General features: G+C 39.9%; 2 protein-coding genes across 11 annotated transcripts in view; one reads left to right on the top strand and one right to left on the bottom strand.

Annotated features, from left to right (window-relative positions):
* The window catches only part of ELOVL2 (ELOVL fatty acid elongase 2), a 57,135-nt gene extending 30,452 nt beyond the window's left edge, over positions 1-26,683 (bottom strand). The window contains exon 1 of one of the 2 annotated variants that reach the window (XM_080578851.1): positions 26,592-26,683. Coding sequence is in view for 1 of the 2 variants with exons in the window: in XM_080578850.1 (XP_080434976.1) it covers positions 18,257-18,259 (3 nt within the window). In the remaining variant the exon portion in view is untranslated. Of the gene's footprint in view, positions 1-18,256; positions 19,005-26,591 lie in introns of those variants that run through there. The other variant, XM_080578850.1, reaches the window with a different exon arrangement.
* Positions 781-18,250, top strand: LOC308189110 (uncharacterized protein). 9 transcript variants are annotated; one of them, XM_080578861.1, is made up of 6 exons: positions 781-1,866; positions 3,435-3,543; positions 4,293-4,422; positions 7,054-7,166; positions 9,012-9,059; positions 14,939-18,250. In XM_080578861.1, exons 3-6 carry the CDS (start codon positions 4,373-4,375, stop codon positions 15,064-15,066), a joined length of 339 nt encoding a protein of 112 aa, XP_080434987.1. In that variant the 5' UTR covers positions 781-1,866; positions 3,435-3,543; positions 4,293-4,372; the 3' UTR covers positions 15,067-18,250. The 9 variants fall into 9 exon arrangements, 4 of the variants coding, with proteins under 4 accessions (XP_080434987.1, XP_080434986.1, XP_080434985.1 ...); XM_080578860.1 differs by having other exon boundaries at positions 4,290-4,422; XM_080578859.1 differs by lacking the exon at positions 3,435-3,543 and having other exon boundaries at positions 783-1,866.
* Positions 26,684-26,795: the final 112 nt, after the last annotated feature.

Raw genomic sequence — 26,795 nt, 5'->3', positions numbered from 1 at the left:
TCTTTTTTATTGCTTGGAGGATTTAAAATTAATCTGGAACAAAGATGTGTAATGCAGGACAATTCTTCATCAAAAGATTGTTTCAGACCACCTTTTAGGTTTTTGTCTTCATCTTTTATGATTTGTGTTGTATCTGTAGGGGAAAGCAACAGACAGATGAAGCTGAAGGCAGAAAGATGAGTCAGAGGCTGCTATGGGCTGTGTCACTAGAACAAGGGGGAAGTTAAATGAAATTTGGTGACAAGACATCCAGAAGTTGACTGTTGCTATAAGCAATTTATAATTAGCATATGGAACTGACTGCTAGATAATTTCACTGAAAGTAAGAACAAGCCGGAGTGAGCTCAAGAGAGAAACAGGCAGCAGTCTGGGGGATGACTGCCACTTCTCCCAATGGATAGACAGGAGGGGAGGCAGGGAGAGAAGGAACAAAATAGCTAGAAAGGAACTTATCTTAGATCTTCTTTAGCACTTCAGATGAATTGTTTAAAGAAGCAGAAACTGGACTCTTTATTTGATATGGTAATTTTGGAGCTCCATGTTCTGGGACATTCAGTCAACTCTGATGACTGACTAAGATTAAGGGCTAGCTAGCATCAGAGAAACTTAATCAGCCCAGACATACTGCCATAGCTCCTAGGAAGAGCACAGCCCTCTGACTGTGATAAACTGTGCTGGCTGGAGGACTATTTTGTCAATGCAAGATGCATCCATGCAGGGTGTGTTTGCTAGCACAACAATCTTGCTGTTTGATTCCTTCCTAACAATTGGCTTTGCAAAGCCAGCAGAATTTTGTAACTGTATTGTCCTAAGAAGGAATGTACTTCAGTGCAACAGCAGTGACCCAAGACAAGCAGTACTGCAGGAAGGAAAGTTCTGCTAGTGATCCAGGTCCAGAGTGGTGCCCATGTAATACATGAACAATGTTTGGTAACACTCCTGTCTTGCAGAAGATAATAAAAAATGATTAATAGAGAGAACTATTGGTGACTTCATCTAAAGATATAGTTATTTTAGAGCTACAAGAAAAGAGAGATCTGTACCTTTGTTTCAGAAATGCAAGTTGTGTAATGCATTTTAATTTAATGCAAAAATCTCTTTGAAAAAATACAGTATGGTAGAGAAAAATAAACAAACAAAAGAAGGCTGTTCCAGCTTAGCACAGAAAACAAAAAGCAGTCTTCATGTGTTTCTTTTCTCTTTCTACCACCCTTCTTCTAAAAGCTTTCACAATAAATTGTAATTGCTCCAGGAAATAAAGATGCTGTTTTTTTCTGGACAATAAATTATTTAAAGAATTTCAAGAGCATCTTAAAAGTTACAACAAATAACACTGCTTGAGAAATATAAAGTATTTCTAATGGATTTCTGTAAGGTACACATTTTATTTGAAAGCAGTTTATCTGAATTTCAATATCCTCCAACCAGATTATATTTTATTCCTATTATTTTCTCACACTTTACATTATATGCTCCATTCTACTGCTAAAGCTTGCATGCCTACGTGCAAATGCCTGGGCATTTTCCAGTTACTATTAACCAAGTTCAGCACTTTTTGTGACAAAGAGGGCAATATCTTTGCATCTGAGCATCATTTTTTGCAAGTATTTGGAAATGGCTGAATGCATGTTAGCATCCTGTGTGAACCTGGTAACTTTCAGACATGCCGGTTATCGGAGAGATTAAGTTAGTGGGGGAGCTGAGTCATCAAATAGGCTGGCTTCTACCTTTTCTCTAGAGGAGATGGAGAACAGCTGTTTGGAAAGTGATTACAGCCAAAAGTGCTGAGCTCCTGGGCTGATTTAGACATCACAGAGAAAGCGGAGCTGATGGTGGTGTTCCTGAGGGTACAAAGGTAACAGGAAGGTGAGGCTTGCAGATTTTTGCCTTGGTAGTTGCTTGGGTTATGCTGCCTGCAAGAAAATGCTGTGTATTCAGTGGCTTCCTCAATAAGTAGATCAGTTAATGATTTGTTATGTGAAAAATGAGTGTAATAATGCAAAGATTGGTAAATGTGGAAAGACACAGCTCAATATGTGGTTATAGGTACAGAGCTGTGCAGTTTTAGCTGATTGTAGACAGAGGCTTTTATTTTCAGCACTTACTGCAATTGGGCTGCCCAGATAGCTAGATTTGGAATTACAGATTTTTTTTTCTGAAATATTTTACTTATTTTCTCCTCTCTTCTCAAAACTTCCAAGTGAGGGCACTTGTGTCTAACAGTTCTCTTATTTTATTGCTCCTTGCTGGCATTTACCACTTGGTTTAGCAGTGTCTTCAGGAAAGGAGTAGGCTACCAGCATCACCTGTGCCAAGCCCAAAGCAAAACATTTGGCTTACCAAAGTTTCCAGGAGCATGCTAAAAGATGCTACTTACACAGCAAAATGAATTTCTTCATTACCACCTTGACTTTTAGTTCTGCATTTTTCTACTTGAAATCATCTTGCAAGGGAGGGTTAAATCTTCAAAGGAGTCTTGGGTGTAGTCTGTTCGCTAATTACCTTTATTGTAAACTGTCTTCATTATGAGTGGGCTTGTTTAAAAAAAAAAAAAAGCTTAAAATGAAAGGGAATCTCTCCATAAGACAACGAAGAGGATTCAGAAAGTATGTTCCTTGCTCCAGTCTGGATTGAGGGCTGCAGTATTTGTGCCTGTTGGTGTTTGGGAATAAGGATGATAAGATGTGGTCTTGTATTGCGAAATTACATCCCCAGCATATCTGTGCTCTGTAGCAAACTGCGAGGAGTGGAGTTGGAGATCCAGAGAACCCCTTCTACCCCTCCTTTCTTTTCTCCAGATGTTTTTTGGGGGTATTGCTGGTTCTAAAGCACCTTGGACAGTGCCTATAATGGCACTGTGTCAGCAGGTGGTTCTGTGGCTTGATGGTGGAGAAACTTCCACATCCACCTCTGTGGAACATGTGTTTGGGTGCCCTACATAAGAAACTGAGGACACAGCTCTTCTAACAAGCTCTTGCTTAGACATCTTACAGGGAATTACTCCCAGAGCACTAGTAGGCCACTTTCTGTTAATGGTGGAGCTTTGCCATGCTGCTCACGAGGCACTTGCACTGAGCATGCCTTGCTCATTGTCCTCCCAAAACACATGCTGTGTGAGGGGCTCCTGCCAGGCACTGAGGACAATGGTTAATCATGGAGAGGAGTGCTGCCATCCAAATCATAGTTCTCGGTCCTCCCTTTCTTCACATGGACAAAAATCTGTGCCTAATAAGGTCTGTAGCTGGAAGCTATGTACCTTCATCACTGCATTTGAAAAATATGGTGTTGCCTAACAAGAATAGATGGGGGTGTTAGGTGAGGAAGGGGGCTTGATGATGGGGAATGCAGCATGCTTCCCCATCTCCCTCGTTTGTCTAAGCATAGTGTCCAGTAGCAGGAAGGAAAACACCTCTTGGGCTTGGCTTTTCCTGCAGGCAGCAGGTTGTGCTGGAGCAAAAAGGGACAGCCACCTGCTTAAGGAGGCTTCTGTGCTTCAGACAAGACTTCAGCTTTCAGCTCAGGGTAGGAGATCTACCCAAGTAGGTAAGTTATGCTGGGTATTTCATGCAGCACACCTGTGCTCCATCATGTTTGAAATGCAATGAGGGGGGAGGAAAAAATAATCTACTTTTGGGCTTTCCCAACACTCACCTTCCTTAAAAAAAAGAAGGTCACAAAACGAAGATCAAATGCTAAACGTTTGTGTGCTTTCATTCTTACTTCCTAATGAATAAAAAATACTCTGCTTTATTTTTTTCCCTCTTCCAAAAGGTTTAATACTTTTTTTAAGTAAAACAAGTAACACTTGCTTAGCACTGAATTTTAGCACTTGTACTGTAAGTCTTCACAAACCATCACAGTTCTTTTGTCTTTCTGAAAATGCTAAATTCTATCTGCAATGAAGTAGAATACTAAGTTCTACCTTGTACCACTAAATTTATAATAATACAGGAAGAAAAAACAAGACCAGCATGTACCACTTTAATGGGGTTATATTTGCGGAGTTGTGCTGCGTTGTACTTAGCATAAAGTTCCTGAAACCAGATTCCCTGACTTTGGGGTTGCCATCACAAGTAGTCACTCTGTGAGCCCCTTGAGTCTGCGTGAAAGGCCTTTACGGCCAGGAGGCTCTAGAAAAGAAATGTGTTTTCTCTCAGGAGTCTGAGCTGTTTCCAGATGAGGAGCAAACATATTCCAGGCTTTTTTGCTTCTGGAGAAATGGCACTAATTCTTCGGCTCATTCTGCTTTGGGATTTTTATTTATGTCTTAACAAGAAGTCTCTTTTCAGCAGGGTTTTGCAGTCCTGCTCAGTGCCACAGCTGCTCAGCCCACATCTGGGAATAAGGACCCAGGTGGAGAAACATTTGCTTTATGGCTTCTGCCAGGACTCGGATCAGGTCCAAGCACCATCATTGCCAAAGGTGAGTAAGCCCTAAGAGGCAGAACAATTTATCATGAAAATCCTGTAAGCAAGTAATAAGCTATTTCAGACATCAGTCTTTGCTTCTAGACTATTCAACCTGCTAGCAGTCATAAACAATACTGTATTAATTTATCACAGAGAAAGGTAAGCCTGGCTTATTGACTGTATTAGCCATGCTACTGTCAGATTGTAATGTCATTGTGAGACAATTTTTTAAATAATCATCTGTTTAGTTACTTTAAGTAATATTTATTGCTTAAAAATATTATTTTAAGGAAAAGGAACTTAGATTTTTTTTTCCACCACACTTTTTTGGGTTAGCATCAAAGTGTTTTAAGAACCAATTAATAATTATTGAGTTTCCCAACATCAATTTATAATTTAATTACTTGAAAGTGTGCAGCCTATCATGCGTTTTTCACTGCTATATCTTTTAAAATGCTGAGTGGTTGTACTCTCTCCAGGATGGGAAATCCCCTTTCTAGAATCACTGCTTGCAGGATATCCCTTCTACAACTTTCGAACTTTTTTTTTCTCTCAATTCATTATAATCATGTTAAATAATGATTAAAATAAAATACAGCAATCACAGTGCTCAAAATAGACCGTATCTTCTTTTAAAAGAAGAGTGGAAAGAAAAGGTGACTGCTGTGGCCCACTTTGTAATACGTCAGTCATATACACTCCCCAAAACTACATCTGTAAAATCCATCCACTTGCTTGTTATCAGAGTTTCAAAATGAAACTGTCACCAGAGCAGATCAGTACAATCCTTTTAAAAGTAATCCTACACAATTCTACCTGCTACACAGGGCAACATCAGCTTAACTTGTAATTAAAGAAGATTTCTCTAGGGAGACTTCAGATGTGGCCTGTCAGTTCCTCAGAAAACAGCAGCAACTATTGATCTCATTTTTCCTTTGCTCTTAACAACCAGATTTAAAAATGACAGCATGACCTGAGATGGAGCATGATTCCTGACAGTGGCAAGGCTGTATGACTGTGAGAGAATAAACTAAAAGGAAATGAGTCAAAAATGAAAGCATAAAATAAATTCAGCCTCCCCTTTTATGCCTGAGTGAATAAGTCGCTTTCTTAGGCAAAGTACCAGCACTTTGGAACTGGTCCTGGCTTAAATAAGAGAAAGTTTCCCTTGGAGCAGGAAGGTCCTTAAGTTACAAGCAAAGAGACACAAAGAGTTTTTTTTTTACAGAGAGGATAATTCTGTTACAGTTGTTTCCTTATTACTCTCTTTAGCTCTTGTTGGCTTTACAAGGGACTGAAGACGGATCAGTATTGGAATTCACTTTACATCAGCAATATGAAAGCCTGAGCAGTCCAGTGTATCTGCTTCCAAACAGCTAGACTTAATAAATGATGCCTAACCAAGCTACTTAATGAATAGGTAGCGTGTCAATTTGTGTTGTATAAGAGCAATCTAGACAGTTGCAATTTAAGAAGCACAGGAAAATAACTTTATTCTACCAGAGCAAGGAGGGCTTTGGATTAACCAGGTTGATTTTTTTTTTTTTTAGAACAGAGTATTCCCCAAAGCTTTGCACGCATATACAGCTTCTGCTCCACATACACCACATACCTTATTATAAAGATTTTGCAGTGAAAAGCCAGCACCCCAAATTTAGAGCCATACAATGAATAAACACGATGGGGACAGGTAGTAAGTGGAATGGTAGGGAAAAATTATGGTAAAAAGCTTACAAGGCAGCTCACTTTTTTGGGGCATGCCATATCATGACAACTTTGTCCTCCTCACTAACTTCAGATTTTGTCACTACCGAGAAGATTATTTTGTACATTAGTATAATGCATGCAGGGCTTTTATTTTTTTGTACTTGGCGTGTGTTTGGACCCTTTTCTGGAGAAAGCAAAAGTGACAGACAGAAAACATGTCCTTGCTAGCACTGTGAATATCTTTTTCACAGTTTTCCACTGTAACAAACTGTAAGATTGAGGATGAATAGCAGATCCTAAGCCTCTCTGCAGGATCTCATGGCTAGCTGGACAAGAAACCTTATTTTAAAAAAAAAAAAAGCCAAAGCTTCAGTTTTCCCACAGTCCTGGCAGCACAGTGAGACAAAGGGTACTCTATGCCTGAGAAGTAGGTTTCTTGATTGCTGTCCTAGATGTCTGCAATGTAACCCTGTGTCCCCACGACAGGCATTAATGTGCAAGGGACTGCCTGCCCCTCCTGTTGCAGGCAGGGAGGATCAAAAAAAGATTTTCTAAAATGTGTTCCCTGAGCAGGGTTCTCCAGTACCGAAGGGTTTTGCCTGGCTTCCTTCAGCAGCTCATTCCAGTGCTGCAGGGCATCTGCCTAGCAGAGGTGGTGGTGGTGGGGGAGACATCAGGAGTACTTGTATTCCCCTGTGGTTTGAAATTCTCATTCCTCAGTACAAGCTTAAAAGACGGCCTGTGGGGTTCTCTTTTTAAAATAATTAAAATGAAAAAAACTTAAGATTTTTTTCTATATATCTTCAATTCCTTGACAGACAATTGTCATTAGCCCTTTAGAAAACTGCAAGTCAGAAACTCAACTGGTAAAATCTTAACTATTAATTAATTGCTTAATTAAGACTTTTTTTTCCCGCAATACTAACTCCCTTTATAGGCACACTTTTGGTATGGACAGCAGCGGCAGAAGACTGAATACAGCCTGTGAAGCACATAACAAAAATGAAAGTCTGAGAGCTGTCAGAAAAACTGACAGCTATATGCATATATGTAAGTTAATACCTGTTTCAACCCAAATCACCAAGGAATTCACCTTGTCAGGATATAGAGGGTAAAATATACTTCTAATATATGTAATGCTAAAGATACTGTACATAAGAAAATGAATGAAAGGAAGTACATTTTGTTTACAACATTTAATTACGTACAGTATATACAGTCAATGTACTATGAATTTCTGGAGTTCACAACTATTTTTTCATGCTATTTGAGTAATTTAAAGCTTTTATTGCTACTGAATGTGTACAGGATACTATTTTAAGTATATAAACTTCTAGGAGCAAATACACAATTATAGCGTAGGATGCCTCAGACTTCTTGGCAGTGCTGGCTGTACAACTGCTATATGTCTCAGTTAAAGTGCAGCCATTTAATTAGAACTGTCCAAATAGGAGCTCTTTGGTAACTGGGCTCATCCTTAGTTAAATAAATTAAGCAAAACTCATATGTGCAACAACACAGGACAGACCTGCAGCAAAGGTGCTGAGGGCAGTAATCTTGTCTACTGGCACAGTTGGAATTGGATCAGATGTTCATATACTTGGTTGGCCTTCGTAGTAACTACTCTAGTTACTATAGATCTCCCATACTAAAGCCCCTCTGAGCTAACATGCTAAGTTCCTAAAGTTACATATTCTAGAGGTTAAAGTTAGGCTTTCAAACTTTTTACTGCCACAGTAAAACTAGAATTATATTTTTAAAAATACCTGTAAATCAAGATTATCACTGACCTCTGTAAGTCAGAAAACCCACAAAAACATGTCTACAGTAATGCCTGTACACTTGCTTTGTTTCTCAAACGCCTTAATAGCTTTATTGTGAGGATTAAATTAGACAAAGAGATGAAATCTACTCAGTTTTATTTCCTTTGTGGAAAACTGTATGTATCAGCATACAGTCAGACCGGGCTAACTTCCCAAAGGCAAAATACATCAAAATTATTGAATTACACATTGTATTCACCAGGAGATACATTTTCTTGCCATACAGGAGCAGACCTGAAAGAAGCAGGAGATCTAAGAGAGGGATGGCACATTGCATAACTATAACCCATCACTTTGGGGCTAAATGCTGTGCTAGCCACTGAGTGCCACCAAGACTGTCAGAGCTCCATGTGGGTGTATTGGTCTCCTTGGCCAGACTCACCAGGCCCACTGCCAGGAGTGCAGCCTTCATACTTTAATTTCTCTTCAAAACTTGTGATGAAGGAATCTGGCAGAATAGCTTAGTGCTTCGGGGTATCTTGTAGCAGTGTCTTTAGCTACAGGTGCTTTAATTGCTGGCCTTGGAGAAATGGCAGAGCTGCGCCAGCTGTAAGAAATCAGCCAGTTTTCTTCCTTACTCAGAGCTTGGTTATAAGAAGGGAAAGGTACTGAAAAATGCTGGAGTGTGGGAGGCTAAGAATAAAAGAGATTTGTTCTGTATGGGAATAAAAATGCCACAATGTGTTCTTTCCATTATTCTCAGAGGCTGGTAAGACAGGCCTTGTTGTAGCCTGTTTTAACCACATCCTTAGTAGTGACAACACTCAACTCACAGATTCGTTCTTACTTTGGGTGAAGAAAATCTGATTTAGTTTATCTGCCCACTAGAGAAACGGGTTGTTCTTGTTCAGCAGTCATTTGCTAAGCTACTTCCTGACAAGTTGCTGCCCAATAGCACAGACCCTCTCCTGAATGATTTATAGGGATGTAAGTGGAAGAAAGGGAAGGGAAAGAGTGGAGGGAGAAGAAGGTGTTTGTACTGTGCTGCCATGGATTAGAGTCCAGATCCAAGCTTCTACAGTTTCAGCCTTAATCTTCCAACATGCACAAAGCCTTTCAATTTCACTTCTAGGTCATTATCCAAGTAGAAAACCATCTAACTGCTGCGTAAGGAATCCAGGTACATAACCAAGTACTGGAAACTTTACAGTTAGTTGTAAGTATAACTCACTCTGGAAGAGAAACCTGAGGTTTTAGGTCAAAGTGCCTGCTTATAAAACTAAAATCTATACATTAAACTTAAAATCATACAGATTTTAAGCTTATGAGTTTAACAAACATCATCTAATTTTGATCTTCTAATCCTTGTAACCTTGGGTCCCTTAACTGTTAAGTACAGATGAGGTTCAATGCTGCCCTGTTGTGGCAGGTAGCTGTCCAGAGGAAAAAGGAGTTGCTGGCAAGGTCAGCCCAAACTGAGACCTGATATACATCACAGGCACCAATCAAGCCTCTGGTACTAGTTTCCAGAAAATGAATATCCTCATGAGCTCAACTTTCCAACACGTGAAGTAGATGCTCCAAACCTCTCCAGTTTTACTGCTACTTCAAAGGAGGAGAAGCATCGCTCCTTATTTTGCATTAAATGTGGGTTGTTGGGAATAACTTTTTGAAGAAATTACATGTTCTTGGAAGTAAATGTAATAATTCACTTTAGGTGACAAGTTAGAAGTAGCATTGATGTTATCTAGAGCTGTTGCAGATGATTTAAGATGATTTAAGTATCACTATATCTATCCTTAAAGATGGAGATTGGGAAGTTGTCTACCCCAGAAGAAAAGGAGGTGGGGTGTGGGAATGCAAACTAAACACAGAGAAATTATTTGTCAGAAAAACATGTCTGACAGAAGTGGAAAAGATGATGATGATGATAAATCTAGTTAAATATCACAGTATCAAGGGGTTACAGGAAAAAAATGAAACAGAAGACTTGCATTTCGCCTAGAAACAGACTAGCAAGAAACATACACCTCTGTTGAAGTGTGTGGAATTTGCATGTGCAGTGCGGTAGCAAACATACAATAACAGAATTAAGTAAGCAAGTAAAAAGGAATGCAAGTATTCCTAGTCTTTAAGATAATCCATCTGCCTGAAACAACTTATTTTAGCAAGATGTAAAGAAATAAGCAAAGAAATTATGTCTGAAGGCTTCCTTCAGTACTTTTCCAGCTAGGTCTAAGCACTGTGTCATCCGAGGCGCTAACAGAATTTAACGCTTCTTCCATCCTGGCTATATACATTTCTCCTTCATAATTAAGATTCAGTTATCTGTTACAATAACCTGAAGGTCTGAACAACTGAATGTTGACCATAATATCCCAAACTGGCTTATCAAGACAAATGCAAGATAATTACAGGTAATTAATTCTCAAGCCTCTTCTAATTCTGGATTGATAAATGAATTACTCGTGTGTTTAATGATCTCACTTTGCTTTTTGGAACACAGAGGGTCATGTTGCAGTGAGTACCTTGTTACTTAGCTCAGTATTAATTTGCATGACCTCCTTACTTCCACAATGTTGTCCTCTTCATTTAAATAACCATCTTATTGCATTCAGTGAGAACTGCTGAGAACCATGTTTGCATCAATGTCTATCAATGCCAGTTGTATCTGGAGGAGGACTTGTGAGTGGCAAGGGTTGGGGACATCATAAAAGAAACTAGTAAAAGCCCCCAGATTTGCTGAAGACTAGGAGAATGGTATGGGTTTCTTTGTTTTTTGCTTCTCAAGATATTCCAATTACTGAGTGTTCAGGACTTGAGTATTTTTGAGTGCATGCCAAGTTTCAGCAAAGCCTAAGGTTTAATGAGCCAACATATTGAAATACTAACCTTCCTTTCAATACATGAAAACACACCTGGAGGCAAAAATGGTATAGTGCTGTGTTGTTTCTTCCTTTTATACCTGTCTTACTGAAGTTGTTCTCTGGCTTGGGCTTCAGCTTCGCGCTTCTCAAGCAAAACATTTTCTGATCTGAACTCTGCCATCTTTCAAGGGTGTCACAGAAGGAGATGACTTCCTCTCACCCATGCTAAGTGAAAAGGCTAATATTTTAAACTTTGTTCTTAGAGAAAAATATTAAGTTATTATTCTTAGAGCTTGGACACATTATAATACTACCATGGATCGCAGGTTATGCTTGATGAAAAATAAGTTATTTCATGAAAAAGAAGTTTTATATGCAGTTTTATTATGTCCTGAGGAGAAATTTCAATGATATGATTTGAAATAATATGCTGGTACTTCAGTAAATGTAAAGGGGAAAAAACTTAGTGCTTTACCCACAAAATAACTATAATTTAGTGCTTTATCTTTCAAGGTTTTTTTTTGCTGATACTATTAAAATGCAGGCTTACAAGATCTCCAGCAGTAAGGAAGAAATAGCTGCATTAAACCCAAAAAGTCAACTATTGCTTTTCAACGAAATGGAGAGCTACTGGTGTTTTTTCAGAGCAATAAAACTAAATACTACCTTTTCTATTCTCTGCACAAGTTGCCTATTTTTGAGACAAGCTTCAAATGTGTTTAAGCGCCAAGGAATCACAAGCTGTGTCTCAGCTTTCAAGGGGAGCATGAACATCCCATGATGCTTTTGACATGTGCCAGAAAAACAACAACAACAAAAAACTTAGGATATATAATAACTAGCCTCCTGCCAGAAAAGAAAGGTTCAGAAATTTCAGAGACTAACATAAAACTAGGAAAGTGATATACTTTGTCTTGTGTGGTTTTTGGCATAGACAGATTCATGATTCTTGATCATTAAGCTTCTGGATAGAGACACTTGCTCCAGAATTTGGAGTTTACAGTTTGGAAGAGTGAAGATAACTGCTGAAATCAAACACACCTGCACACTGGCAGGTTAGAAGGCATCTTTCATCTCTGCTTTATAAAGCAGAAGGTGGGAAGAAGAAAGGAACTTACAGACACTTTGCCAATCTGAACTGGTTTTGGACAGGCTTTGTTTCTTATGTCTTTTTCATCCAAAAACTTGAAATTATGAGGTTTTTGTCTTGCTTCATGCATAGCTTCCTGTCAGTAGTAAGAGACATCTCAGAAAGAGCATAGGCCAACTCTTAGTTAGGTTCCAGCAGGATTCAGTACACACAACCTAGTTAAGACTCCTAGGTAAGATGGGCTGCTGCATTTTAAAACACAACATTGTCTCCTATGTACAGCAGAGTGACTCTGGGATGCTACCCTAGGAGGCCACACAATCCTAATGGCTGAGAGGGAAGATGCAGATGTTCCTACAAACATTGTACAAGGATGTTTTTTCTTCAGACTAAAAAAACTTTTGCATTTGGAAAGAAATTTTGAGCAGACAGACAGTAATGCAAATTGATTAAACTATTTTGTTCATAAGGAGATGTGAATAACAAATAAGCCTGTAGATATGAAAATGGACTTCATGGCTTTCTCCTCAAAATTGCATGGACTGTTGACAAACACTGAAAAAAAATTAAGCCATGTATGTACTGAAACACTGTTCTGCAGCAAATACCAACTTTTTGCAGATGCAGTGCTCACACAACCTCACGTGACCTTTTATACTGCAATAGAAGTAACATGGGTTGCTCTAGCCAGCAGAGAGAAAGTGGGTGTGGATGGTATTATTCAGAGCAGCCTTACTAAAAGATGTGCCAACTCCTGAACATGGACATCACCCTTCACAACTTCGCCAACCATTTATTCCCTGCCAATTTGAAGGCACATTGTTTTCTGGATTGGTTTTATCCGTGCTCAGAGTGAAATGCAAGAAACAAAGTATTTTTTACTTCATGCTGGCTGTGAAAATTCACGCCTAATATAGGGAAATGAAGAAACAGCATCTGATGAGTGTTTTCTGAAGTGTTACATAAGAACAAAAACCAACAATTAAAGAGGAAAATATTTTCTTGTTCTGTTAATCGGTCCTTACTTATGTTTTTCCTCCCTTTCTCCCTTAGATTCTATAGGGTAATAACTTGGATTTCAAATGTTAATTCATGATTTTTACTTTATTCATAATTAAAGAAGATTGGGTGAGGAAAGGAAAGGAAATGACATTTGGTTTTTCAGTTTAATAAAGAAGCCAAGAAGAGTGTGGAAGTCCTTCCCACATTATCCCCTCAAAAAAGTTCTAAGTTTACCTCTTTTAAAGCCTTAAATCAGTCTAATGAACTCCAAGAAAAAGTTTTTAAAGGGTACAGAACCCCAATAACAGAGCACAGTCTGCTGGCATGGGATAAAAGGGTGCACATGCTATCTCCCTTCCTGCATTAACTCCCAACAGTAGTTATCCTAGAGTTTAATCCACATATAATGAGAATGTTAAGTCCTAAACTTTTAAACCACTTACACCATGGAAGCATCCGGACTGCTGCATCTCTCAAAACAAAACAAAAATGCTAATGACTGTGCTACATGGTAAGGTCCTAGCACCATGTGTCTGTAACTGCTTGAGTTATTGGCTCAGGGGAGATAAAAGCAACTGGGGACTTCTCTTCATGTCTATAGGTTACTCTTACCATTATATTGCAATAGCACATTGACTTCACTAGCTGCAAAGTGTCTTGAATGATAACTAGGGACTGGCATGCTGCAGGGAGTCTTTAAAAAACTGAGAAAATAATGGTTTTGTTGAGCTTCCTTATGCTTGGTATTAGGCTATTTCCTTGAACCTTGGCCACCCTAATTCCAGCTTCCATTTCTTGCTGTGGTTGGCTTTCAAATAATGACAGAATATGAAGAACTTCTTTCATGTCCTTACCTGTCCTCCTGAGGGAAGGGGGGGGGGGGGGGGAGGAGGAAGCATGTAAATGTCTCCCAGCAGTGATGAAAACAATTTTAACTTTTTGTCCCTTAATTACACATCTTCATGTAGCCATTTATGCCATGTGGGGTTTTATCTCCTTCAGTTTACGACATCTGACCTTGACCATTTTATTATGGTCAGTGTGGACTGAGGAAGACAAATTGCAATGAAGTTTAAAAGTCATTAGCTGGATGAACTTAACGTTAAGAAAAAACACAGTTGTTGTTAGATTGACATCTAATCAGAGTACCTTCAGTATTAATGCCAATATAATGCAAGATGTAAAGTGATCCCTCCTACTCTCCAAGATCTGAGCATAACTAGCCCCCCAAAATTAGATTGTTTTTGCTGTGTTACTTAGGCAGATAAGAAGCCCCGCAGAAGACATAAATATTCACTTAATTTCACATTGAACTCTACCTGTCAGCTGTGCAGCAGTCCAATGGGTAAGGATGCAGTCCGACGTCCATGTATTTATCACATGATAAGACATGGCATGTGGGCTGCATGCAGATAATAGATTTATAAGCTCAGCTGTTGCCAGGCTCTTATAAATTGGCAAATTAATTGATACGTTTGAAGTCTGAAGTGTGTCATTTATAACGCAGCAGAGTTGCAGGCCCCTGTCTCACCAGGTGTTTCTTCTCCGCTGTAGCAAGGGAATGTTTCTTGTGCCCTTCCACAACTGTCACAAGGCAGACTCATCCCAAAAGCTTTCTGGCTCTGAACAACCAGGGGTACACTTAGTTTCAAACTCCTAATTTCCCTCCTTTCTTTAATTACAAGTCAGTCTGCACTTGGGACATATTACCTTATCAGTAAATATGTACTTCAACTCAAATTGTATGAGATTTATTTCTAAATGCCTTGGTGTCTAAATCAGTCTTACAGGCAGTGATTATATAGCATGGAAAGAAAACATCAGGCAAAATTCCTACCTGATGTGACTTACACTTGAAGCTGGCATAAACCACAGAATAAACCAGCCCCACATATTGACATTATTCTTGAGTTTATTACTACCTAAAGAATTTACTACTGCCTTTTTTTCTTTTTTTTTTCCTATTTTTGAGTCAGAGGTTCGTTTTTAAAGTGTTTGGATCTGATTAACTATTTTCTTTAATAAAATTGAGAGACACTATTGAACTAAATGAATGTGAAATGAAGTACCTGATGAACAGGTATCTGTTTCTTTTCACAGATCAGAGTACTTGTAATGAAGATTCAACAACCAGAATTAAAAAAAAAAATAATCAGAAGATATTCTTTGAGAAGAAAGGAATCAACACCAAGGGCAATATGAAAGTTTTTGTAAGTGGGTATCTGTAAGTAACTTTGCAAATTAAACATTGGACTCAAGCTTAAGGACGTAGAGGACTTCTTAATTAATCCCTTGTCACTGCATCATGTGCTAAAGGCTTCAGCATATCCCATTCAGTTTCTGTGCAAGTACTTATGTCCCTTTGTCTGTTCTATATGTAGTTTCTGAACATAGTTTCTCCAGCTTCATTAATTCTGTACCACCTAGCACAACCCTGGCTTGCTGCCTTGGTTCTGGATGTCAGGGGTACTGAAGTCTGTTACCTTTTCACTCTGGAGCTGGAGAGATCATGTTGGCAGTGGATGGTGTAGCTCCCATGTCAGCCATGAATTTGTGCTGGATTGATCACTATTTACAGAAAATTTTCTCCTCCAGTTTCTGTTTTCCTGTTGGAGTTCAGGGACTCCAGAAGAAAGGGATGGAACATTGTCTTTGCTTTTCAGAAAAGCAACCCTTTCAACTTTTTCAACTCTTTCAACTCTTTTTCAGAAGGTGCTCAGGGCATTTAACAAATACCAATGGACAATGAGGCAGGGTTTTCATTTGGCTGCTGCCAACAAGAGAGTTGCTTCTGTCTAGGGACCTTTTCTGTATGTCCTATAATGACCATATGCCCTTATCAGGCATCATACCCTGACATGGTGGCCACGGTACTTGGAAGAGTTAAGTGTCTTTCTTCATTGTTTTCAAATTACATTGGTTATCTGTTTCTTAGGGAATTACAAAAATAAAAATAAAAAAAATCTAGCTCCTGCCTGTATAACTTCTCTGCAACTGGATTATTGTAGAGGTTCAAGATACTTGAACCTATTAAATACAGCTTTGTACAGTCCTCGTGTTTATGCTTACCTTAGTGTTACCTAGCCTCTTTGTAAGCATTAGTTGGCATACACTGTGCAAGGTTATGTACTCTCTTATTCTGTAAAAGTGGGATTTGACCCCATGGAAAATATACTGACAAATCAAAACTTATAATCGGTTTAAAGTTCAAGGGTGCAGCCAAATCCTGAGCCAGTGTAATTTGACCTAGATCCACACAAGTAAGTAGAGCTGTACTGAACCACATAAACAAAACTGTCCCACTGTGGTTACCTTCATACTGTGGGAATGATATGGAAACACTCAAAGCCTCATGAAGACTGTGGTTTGCTGCATTCTACAAATAATAGTGATTTAACACCCATGATGGTGATAAACTCTCTCCTTTGAGTTGAAGTAACATACACCTGATTACTCCTATGCCACTATAGAAGAGAATGCTAAAATACTGTTCCTACTACTTGTCCTAAAATCTAAGTTCATCATTCATTTACTCCTGGTACCGTCAGTAGCATCCTTCCCTCTTCCCTCCAGTCAGCTCCAGGTCCATTTAGGCATCTGTGTGTTGCAACTTCTAACCCTGCATTAGTATCATTACAGCAGTTTTCAGAAAAAGTTCAGGTTTCATCTTAGGTAGCTAATGCTCCAAGATCATTCTTTCAAACTTTTAGAACCAAAGCAACCTTCAGCTTCTACACCTCTTAGAGGATTTCCCCAAACTGGCCATTCTCTCCCCAGGATGCCTCTATTTATGAGTAACAAGGCTTATGAAATCTAAGCAACTTTTCAACTCTCACAGATTACTGGAGATACAGAAGAGCAAAAACTTGCTAAAAGAAAACTGTGTGTAGCTCTGAATAGCCATTTCTGGATATTGCAACCAGCTGTTCCAAGAATAATTCCAAGGTTAATGAAACAGCTCTAAGACCCAGAAATAACAGATTAAGGAAAAGTCTCCACTATCGCTTTCATTAGCAGAAATACAAAGTTGTCAATGCATATGTTACCAATATTATTTCTTTTTTGATTTGCACCTATGTGACTGATCTCATATCTGTCCTATAAGGAGTCCAAATTAAATATTTTAACTGTTATTCTAAATTTCTTTCAAGTTGACTCTGCAATTCTGAGCACCTGATTGTTATCTGTACCAGTTATTGATAAATAATGCAAGTTACCTTCTTGTTTCTTTGTAGCTGCCATCACTGTACCATAAGAAAGACATTACCAATTTAGGCTTTGTGCAGTAATAGTAACTTAGTCATGTATTTTGTTTTTATATCTTACCCAGCCCTGTAATAAATAGCTGTTCATTTATGCAGTGGAAAGTCATTCTGGAGCTACAAGGCAGCATCAACTAGGGCACCATTCCTGGTCTTTTTCAAGAGGGTCTTTTCCCATCTATCAACCTATGCCTGAATTGATTGCAAGCACACTGGATAGCAGAAATAGATTCAGAGTTACAGCAACCGACTGTTAGGAATACTCCAGTTAATTCGTGTAAAGGCTATCTGAATATTATTCATGTTTCAGTCACTTGATTTCAAATTGATTTTTATGCATGAAAGGCAGAAATTACAGTATATGTTGCAAAGACATTTGGAAAAATTGTTTTTGCTGTTAAAGAAGAATTAGTTTCCATTCTTAATCATGTCACAACTTCTGATACAACAAGCTTGGAAGATACAGCATTCAGCCCCATCTTAGCTCAGACTTCAAGGCAAAAATATTGACATGATCCTCTCCTCCTTTACAAGGCCAGTGTTACACTTAATACATTACGGTTCATAAACAGCATGAGATCCTTTGGGGAAGTCACCATAACTGCAAAGACACAATATGCTCTGGGGAAATGGTCCTCCTTGCTAAACAGATGATGGCATTGTTCCACTGTAACTTTCTTAAATGATAAACCGGAATTTAAAACTCTGTTGTTTGTTCATTACACGGGAAAAAGGAAAAAAATAAAAAATAAAAAAAAAGGAAAGCGTTCCAGTATGGCTTGTACGCTTAGCACAAGAAGAGCTTCTATTAACATATCAATAATCTGTTTGTGTAACGTGCTTGGAGCAGAGCAAAATGCACCTGCGAGGAGCAAGGGACTGGGCTGCACCTTGTGGGAGTCGGCTCCCGCCCGCTGCCGAGTGCCAACGGGGGAACCGCACCACGGCATCCGCGCACCCCGCTTAGTCCCCGGCTCCTCTCAGTCCCCGGCTCCGCTCCCCGCCTCCCGCTCCCCGCCGGGCCTCCCTCCATTCATCCCTCCCTCTCCCTGCCGCCACCAGGGGTTCGCCATTTTGGGGGCCGCCGGGTCAGGGGTCCGCCATGTTGCGGGCCGCCAGGCCGGGGGGCAGTCATAACGGGGTGCCGCGCACTCACCATGGCGCTGTCCAGGGTAGCAGCCCGGCTCTGCCGGCCCGGCCGCCGCCGCGCCCCCGCTATAAGGTACCGCCTCCGGCTCCGCCGTGCCCGCCTCCCATCCCGGGGCCATGGGCCTGCCCCGGGGAAGGAGGGAGCGGGAGGGCAAGGCCAGCCGCTGAGGGGGAAGGGGACGAAGGCGGCAGGGAGCCCTCGGCCAGCTGCGGGTTTTGTTCCGAGTGCAAACAAAGCATTACATCTCCTATAAAAAACATTTATTCAGACTATCGAAGCTTACCGAAAATGCCCTTCTTCTTTCCCCCTGTGTTTAATAAAGCAGACTTTGGTGTGTGAAATAAAAACAATCTTTCTTACAATAATAGCATTCTCCATTTTGCTTTTAAAGTGAAAATTTGTCAAAAATTACATGCCAAAAGTGGCAAAGCTGTCCCAGTGCTCCCCTCTCAGTTCCGGCTGCTCAGGGTTTGCTCGACCAGAGCTCAGAGAACAGACTGTCCCTGTGCTGGTGGCATGAGCAGTGGAAATGAGCCAAGGGGACCAGGTGTGGCACAGAACAGGTAAAGCCTTGAGTTGGCAGTGTGCCCAGGTGGCCAAGAAGGCCAACGGCATCCTGGCTTGTATCAGGAATAGTGTAGCCAGAAGGACCAGGGAGGTGATCGTCCCCTTGTATTCTGCTCTGGTGAGGCCGCACCTCGAGCACTGTGTTCAGTTTTGGGCCCCTCAATACAGGAAGGACATCGAGGCCCTGGAGCGTGTCCAGAGAAGGGCGATGAAGCTGGTGAAGGGCCTGGAACACAAGTCCTGTGAGGAGTGGCTGAGGGAACTGGGGTTGTTCAGTCTGGAGAAGAGGAGGCTCAAGGGAGACCTTATTGCTCTCTACAGCTACCTGAAAGGAAGTTCTGGGAAGCTGAGGGTCAGCCTCTTCTCACAGTAACTAGTGATAGGACTAGAGGGAATGGCCTCAAGTTGCACCGGGGGTGGTTTAGGTTGGAAATGAGGAGACATTTCTTCTCCCAAAGAGTAGTCAGGCTTTGGACTGTGTTGCCAGGGAAGTGGTAGAGTCACCATCCCTGGGGGTGTTTAAGGAAAGGTTGGACGTGGTGCTTAGGGACATGGTTTAGTGGGTGATGGTGGCCGTACAGCGATGGTTGGACCAGATGATCTTGAAGGTCTTTGCCAACCTTAATGATTCTCTAATTCTAAACTAAAGTGTACTTGATGTATATAGACTACATTTGTGCAAAAGGTAGCACTGATGTTGTAAACCTCAGGTTTTTCCTGGTGGCTTCCTTGTTCATGTACTACTTTACATCTTGCATTTTCTTGGATCTAGACACAGAGATGCTCCAAACGTGTTGAGAAAGTCTGCTATCCCAGTGCTGCTTGCCTGCCTAGCAATGATGTGCCAGAAGCCTCACATGAAAGCATGTCCTCATATAACTTCTAGCCCATTTTTTGCAGACACAAGTTTGTTTGCACTTCCAAATTCCGGTGTGTTAGTCTGTACTGAACTGCTATAATTCCTGAGGTTGATCTGCTGGCCTTTCCTCTCATTAATGTTCTTGATCAGTTATTCATTTGATTCTTTCGATGTTACTATAGAACATCTTGAAATACTGAAAAGAAGTGCTTTTTGATATCAATTCTGTCCCCCAGAGAAGTTGCTATCTAAGCAGAAAGTTGTCCTCTTTGAAATTAGTATTTAGGTGCTGTAGAGCAATGAGCAGTTCAGAAGATGACTGGCAGAGAATCATGGTAATGACTCAATAAATTTGAATACTTCTTTATTGACCAAACAGGCTGGATTCAGTGTGTCAAGCCACATCCAGCCCTAATGATGGTAATACAAAACATTTTTTCTTTATTCCCACTTTTCTTTGTCTAAAACAGAAAGGAAATGGATGTTCAGGTTTGGTAAAGACGATCCATTCCTAATCTCTTGAGCTTCTTGTAACTGAAACATCATAATAATATCAATATAATTTATATCTATAGTAGCAACCTGTTTTGTTTGTTTGTTTGTTTTAAATCACAACAATTATTTCTCCAATGAAGTCACAAATAGGGAGCAGACAGGATTTTGATGGCATTTAGAAGAATGTGTAATAGTACTATGGATATTTTAATAACTATCTAATGTGTGTGCTGAATTTGGAGACTTAAGGGCTGTGTCAGGATTTGGATTCATCTGTTTAGTATGGAGGGTGATGCTGCACATTTTGTTGGATCCCAGGCACTGAGCACAGCAGACTTCTGCCAGGCATGTTAGCTTTGAGTGGTTGTTGAACATTATGTTCTGCTGAGAGGAAAGGCAGAAAAATAAGTCAACATGTGGAGAACCAGAATTGCTTAGTTTCAGCTGAAATTCCTCAGAAACAGGGAGAATAAGTAGAAGCAATTTAAGCAGCACTTCACTCTGGGACAATGCACACAACAGATGGTGAAATACCACAGGGCATTAGCTTGAGTCCTGCTGGTGCATGGATTGCTGCAGATTTGACCTTATCACAAACTACCGAAGAATGGTTGAGGTGGGAAGGGGCCTTGGAAGATCATCTGGTCCAACTCCTCTGCTCAAGCAGAGTCACCTAGAGCCAGTTACCCAGGGCTGTGTCCAGCCAGGCTTTGAATTTGTCTGGGAAAGAAAAGTGAACTCAGACATGTCTCCCATTGCTGATCACTGCTCTTGCTCACGATCTCCTCCAAAACTTGGAATTTAAATTCAGGACTTGCCTGTTCCACAAAATTGTCTTCTCAGTAGTATCTGTACAACTCACTGGCTAAATATGTCTTCTTTTCCTGAGAAGCTAACTGGAATGAAAGAGGTTCACTTCCTTATATTGTCAGTTTGTTATTGTTGTTGTTGTTGTTCTATTTTTTTAAATTATTTTATTATTTTTTCTAATTTTATTAACACGGGGCAATGGTTACATACCTAAAGATCTCAATTCTGCTACTGATGTTATGGGGAGTTACAAGGTTAATGTGATAGACTTTTGTTAACTCTCAGTGAATGCTTAAGATCTGTTGGTAATAAAGCTGCATTGAATCAAATCTGAGCAATCACTCTAAAGCTAACGTTTTGTAATTTCTTTGTATAATGTCATTTTCTGTGCTTTTAATTTTGAAACTATAGCTGTTGTAATATGACTGTAAATATAAAACTAAACGTTGTATTAAATTTCCAGCTTTGGGCATGTAAAATAAAAAAACTAAGCCACAGTAAACTTGTGGCTGCAGAAAATACTAATTTGAGCGATTGTGTAGCAGTGCTGATTTTGTAGTATTATGTTTTATCACCCCCTTTCGGCGCAAAGGGATACTTGCAGGTATTTACTCAAACGCTTTGCTAAAGCTGAAATGCAATTGCAACGCATCCAGGAAAAGTCCTTGGCTGCACTCACAGTTTACATAGTTTAGTTATGTAGTTTGGCATTTTATAAATTTCTGTAAATAGAATATTCTCATCCCTCTTATCATATTCATATTAATAGTCCATTTTGATCATTTAAATCAGCCAAGAACTGGGTGAAGATTGATGGACCTGAACCAAAATTGAGGCTAAATACAAAAGACCATATTTAGATGCTCTGTCCATTGTCTACGTGTCTCATGTGAGGAGTCTGATGGTGGTAACTTTCTGTGAGTTGTGACTGGAACTGAATTATTTCTCCTGCATGTGCTAGCATTTAGCATTATGGTAATGTCTAGAGGTCCCAGTTTGGGACTGTGGTCTTGCTGTGTTGAGACCTACTCTAGAAGGCAGGTCCTTCCTCAAAGAGCTTACAACATAAAGCATCATGTTATCAAGGATAATCACCACCAGGGAAAGGAGTGGATGCAAGCTCTTGTCTGTACTCCTTCCCTGGGAAATAGTAATGTATTAATTCCAAAAGAGAGGCAGTGGGGGGAAGGTCGTCAAGTGTAGGCTGAATAGAAGAAAGGGATACATTTTGCACCTTCTGCATGAACTATCATTACTTGGCCAGCTTCTTGAGTATTATCAGTTGGCAGTCAAACTTGTTTTGGCAACAGTACTTGGCATGGTTGCCAGTTACTTTCAAAGATATTGTATGTGCCAAGACAAGGATTAAAAAATTAGGACATGGCTGAACAAAAACTGCCTCAATTACTTTAATTTGCTCTTCTTGTGCACACTCATTTTAATAAGTCTTATTTACATTTATAGCCTTTGGCAAGACTCCCGCTTCATCAATGCACTGTGTATGATAATAAACAAAAAGGAGGCCATGGATGATGCAAGGGTGTTAAAAACGAGAAAAGATAATCTTGTTAAAGTGGTTGAAATTCCTTTGGAGGACTAGAATACACTGCTTATATAACACAATTTCCATGTGATTATGGGTAGATCGTTTAAATATTTTTGCTACAGCTAGTCAAAGATTTTATTCTTCCTTCTGCTGTTGCCTTAGGGTAATTGAATGTAGATTTGTCAAAGTGCTGAGCTCTTGCAGCAGCAACTGACATCAGTGAAAGTTCTGCTGTGCTACACAGTTATGAATCTGTGCTACAAATACATTAAACACAAGAGAAGCATTACATTTTCCCCATGCACCAGCTGGAAAGGAAACCAAAAGGGGCAGGTTCAAAAGCAGTTGATAGTTCGAAAAGGTGTTTCAGCCTCAGTCCTCTCCCTGGCTCATGGAGGATTAAAACATCCCTCCCCTGTTTTGCTACACAAACATGACCACCAGTTAACTGACTGCTGTGAAACAACTGGTTAGTCTAGATGCATCAGCTCTCACACCCTTTCAATAAGGCTTGTGCCTTCAGAATCTTGATTACTCTTCGCTGCTACCGGTCTTTAGCTCTCTTATTTGCAATATTGCATGTCGTTGCTGCTCTGTGAAATCACGTCAAATACTCCTGCTTTGGCCTGCCCCATGGTCTGGTGTACTAATTAGCAGAAGCCCTCTAAGAGGCCTGCTCATCAGTCTTGTGCTACAGTCCCTTTGCTGCATGATGACCTTGACCAACCTTTTTTTTCTAACCCACAAAACATACATCAATGCATAGATGGTCATGTACACTGACAGAAAAGATATAAGTTTGATCAGTGTTGAGCGTCATAGGAAAAAGTATTGAATATAGAATATTGATAGTGTGCAGTGACCGAATGTTGAAAGGTGATGGATAAAAGACGATAATGACTTTAATAAGTCATAAAACTCATTATCAATGATTTTTTTCCATCCTCTTCGGGGAACAGATGAGCCACATTCAATTCTGCAACTCCATATTGCACATACACAGGTAAGAAACTAGGTAGATCAAGCTTAGGTTTGCATAAACGACCTTATTTCTCAAACTTCAGAAATTAGAAACTTCAGTGGTTAGAAAAACTCATTGGTCCAACACTTTCTTTTAATATACTTTCTTGCATTTGATTTCACAGACTTCTGAAACAAACAAACAATATCCATATTGTAGCTCACTTATCCCAAATGCATCATCATTGGTATTGATACAAATTTCTGGCACATTAACATATGAACTGATACAGAATCATAGAATAATTTAGGTTGGAAAAGAGCTCTAAAATCATGTAGTCCAACCTTTAACCTAGTATAGACAAGTCCACCATTAAACCATGTTACTACGTTCCATATCTACACATTTCTTGAAGACCTCCAGGTACGGTGACTGAACCACTTCCCTGGGCAGCCAATGCCAATTCTGCACAACCCTTTTAGTAAAGAAATTTCTCCTAATATCCAACCTAAACTTCCCGTGGTACAACTTGAGGCCATTTCCCCTCATCTTATCATTTGCTGCTTGAGATTGAATTTAACTTGAATTTAACTGCCTCAACAATTATGCTACGGAGTCTTTTTTATGTGCTTGTTGTCTGTGCTGATGGCAATTTCAGTACTGCATCTATACTGCTCTCCAGCAATCCCAGGCCACTGAGACCAGAGGGAGTGTAGAACATGGAAGACTTGCTGTCAGTAAAGGAGGACCATATTAGGGAGCACTTCAACAAACTGGATATACGTAGGTCCGTGGGGCCTGATAGGTTGTACCCGTGAGTGCTGAGAGAGCTGGTTGATGTCATTGTGAGGCAATTCTTAGTTACCTTTGAAATGTACTGGTGACTGGGAGTGATTCATTAAGACTGGAAGAGAGCATATGTCACTCCTATCTTCAGGAAGGAAGACCTGGAGAAGTACAGGCCAGGCAGTCTTATCTCAAACCTTGGGAAGGTGATGGAGAAAATCTTTGTGGAAGTGTCTCCACATACATGAAGGACAAGATGATCGTGAGTAGTTAGCATGGATTTAAGAACAGAGAATCATGCCTAATCGACCTGATAGCCTTCTACAATGAGGTGGTTAGCCCAGTGGATGAGAGGAGAGTGGTATCCTGGGCTGCATTAGGTAGAACATTGCTGGTAGGTCAGGGGAGGTAATCCTGCTCAGCTAACCCTGTGGTTAGGACATCTGTGTACTGGGTGAGAAACCTTGTTGAAGTTAAGCAGAAGGTGAAATGCTTCAGCTTCAATCATGATATTCTGAAAATTTTTGGATTGTATGTTTGCCTCAGATTTAAGCCAGTTATGATTCATGAAGCTCATTTGTTCTATTTACTTCATTTGCTTTGTGGGATAAAAAAAGTTTTTAAGTACTTCACTTTTTTTTTTTTTTTTTTTACAAGAAATGTAACAGCTGCTAGGTTGGACATTTCTCTCCTTTTGATGGTTATTGTTCAACCTGAAAAGTCTTGTGGTTGGGAAGCTTTTCTGATATTCATGTCAAAATTTCCCTTTCTATTTCTATAAGAGAATTAAATTTCTTGTAGTATAATTTGAGAGCATTTTAATTAACAGAAGATAGGTGATTTAGAATGGTTAGTATGAGCAACCTAAATCTGGTATCTGCTTTGGCTTTTGAGCTAGTTCTTTTAAACTATTTAAAAGCATTTACCATTTCGAGATGCCTTAAATTCATGCCCAAAGACGCATCAAATTTAAATTTTACATTCTGAAGAAACACACACTTAAACAAATAAAATTAAGGATTTCCAAACTGAACATATGTTGATTAAAAGACCCTCTTCCTGTGCAGTGTAATATGAGAAATTTAGTTGCTTCCTGTTTTCATTTTTATTGTGTAATATACTGCCTTGGATGGTATCATTGTTATATGTATTTATCACTCCTAAATGACTTCATTCCAAAATAGTTTTCCAAGATAATTTTTTCTTCAGTTATGGGTGCTGAGTGGTTCTGTGATGTGGTTCGGGGATGTGAATTAATTAACTACTATTACTAAACCAGTTTGGAACTGTAGGATAATGTAGATGAAATTTTTGAATAGACCCCAAATATGACAGCTACTTTACAGGAACATGGCAGTTCCATACCCAGAGAACTTACTCTCTGTGAAAACTAAAAAATTAGAGAAACACAACACTGTAGCTAGGAGGGACCTTATTTATTTTTCAAAATCTAATACAGTAGTATCTGTTATTGCTTTGCTGTTTGTTTGCAATACAGAAGAAACCTTGCATAAGTATGCATGTAACAACTGCTTAGGTTAGTATTAGAGTGACATTTAAAGATGTGGAGGCATTGATAAAGTACAAAGTTATTGAGAAATATCAGAAAAGGTGTTTAAAGTGGAATTAAACTTGCAAGACATGATGAGTGGGTTAGGCAGAGTATTAAACAGGGCTTGGAATGTTACAAGAGTAAGTCTGAAACAAGAAGATGGAACTCTGGTCTGATTTGGTGAAGTGACAGCAAATTTCAGAATGTGAATGGAGGATTGCATGTGCAGGTAATTTTAGGTTATAGGTTTCCTGAAAGGAGGAGGCACATGACATACTCAATGAGCAGGAAAAGCAAGAACTTTAGCTTCGCTTAAAAGGGGAGATTTTAAAATCAACCATGTAAGAAACACAAAGGATAAATGGATTAGCCTTCTTTGACATCTCACTGCAATGGTGACATCTTCATGGGCAATCACAGCTCTGCTCTTGTGGATTTAAGCACACATTTTCAGTAGTTTTGGGAACATTAGCCGGTATCTCCCATGCTACAAGGTAAAGTCACAACCTTTTTCCAGTGCTAAAGGTGAAAGTGCTAAAGTCTGTGTCAGTGAGGCTGTATCGGTGAGGAGCATAACCTTTATCTCATGATTCCTGGCAGTTATGATTTCCTCGGATTTCCCTTATGAGGGCAAGGCAGCTACAGTGTTATCACCACGTCAACACAGGTCCTGTGGAATTTGAACCACCGCTGTAATGTGCACATCAAACAGCGGGAAGCCAGCATAGCGATAATAAAATGAAAAAAACGAAGGGCTCCCTCAGCGCAGAGGAAGAACTGTCTCCTCAGAGCTGTTGATGGAGCGCACTCCTCTCAGGCGGCCATTACAAGCGATGGCGCGGCGACACCATCGCGCGGCGACAGCATCACGCGGCGAGGACACGCTGAAGGACGCGGGGTGCGCTGGGACTTGTAGTCCGCGCCGCGCCGAGGCCTACGCATTCCTGCGGGAGCTGAACTACAACTCCC

Source organism: Anser brachyrhynchus, assembly GCF_964034855.1.
Source record: "Anser brachyrhynchus genome assembly, chromosome: 2".
NCBI lineage: Eukaryota > Metazoa > Chordata > Aves > Anseriformes > Anatidae > Anser > Anser brachyrhynchus.
Note: the sequence above shows the minus strand (reverse complement) of the source record. Positions and strands in the feature narration are given on the sequence as shown.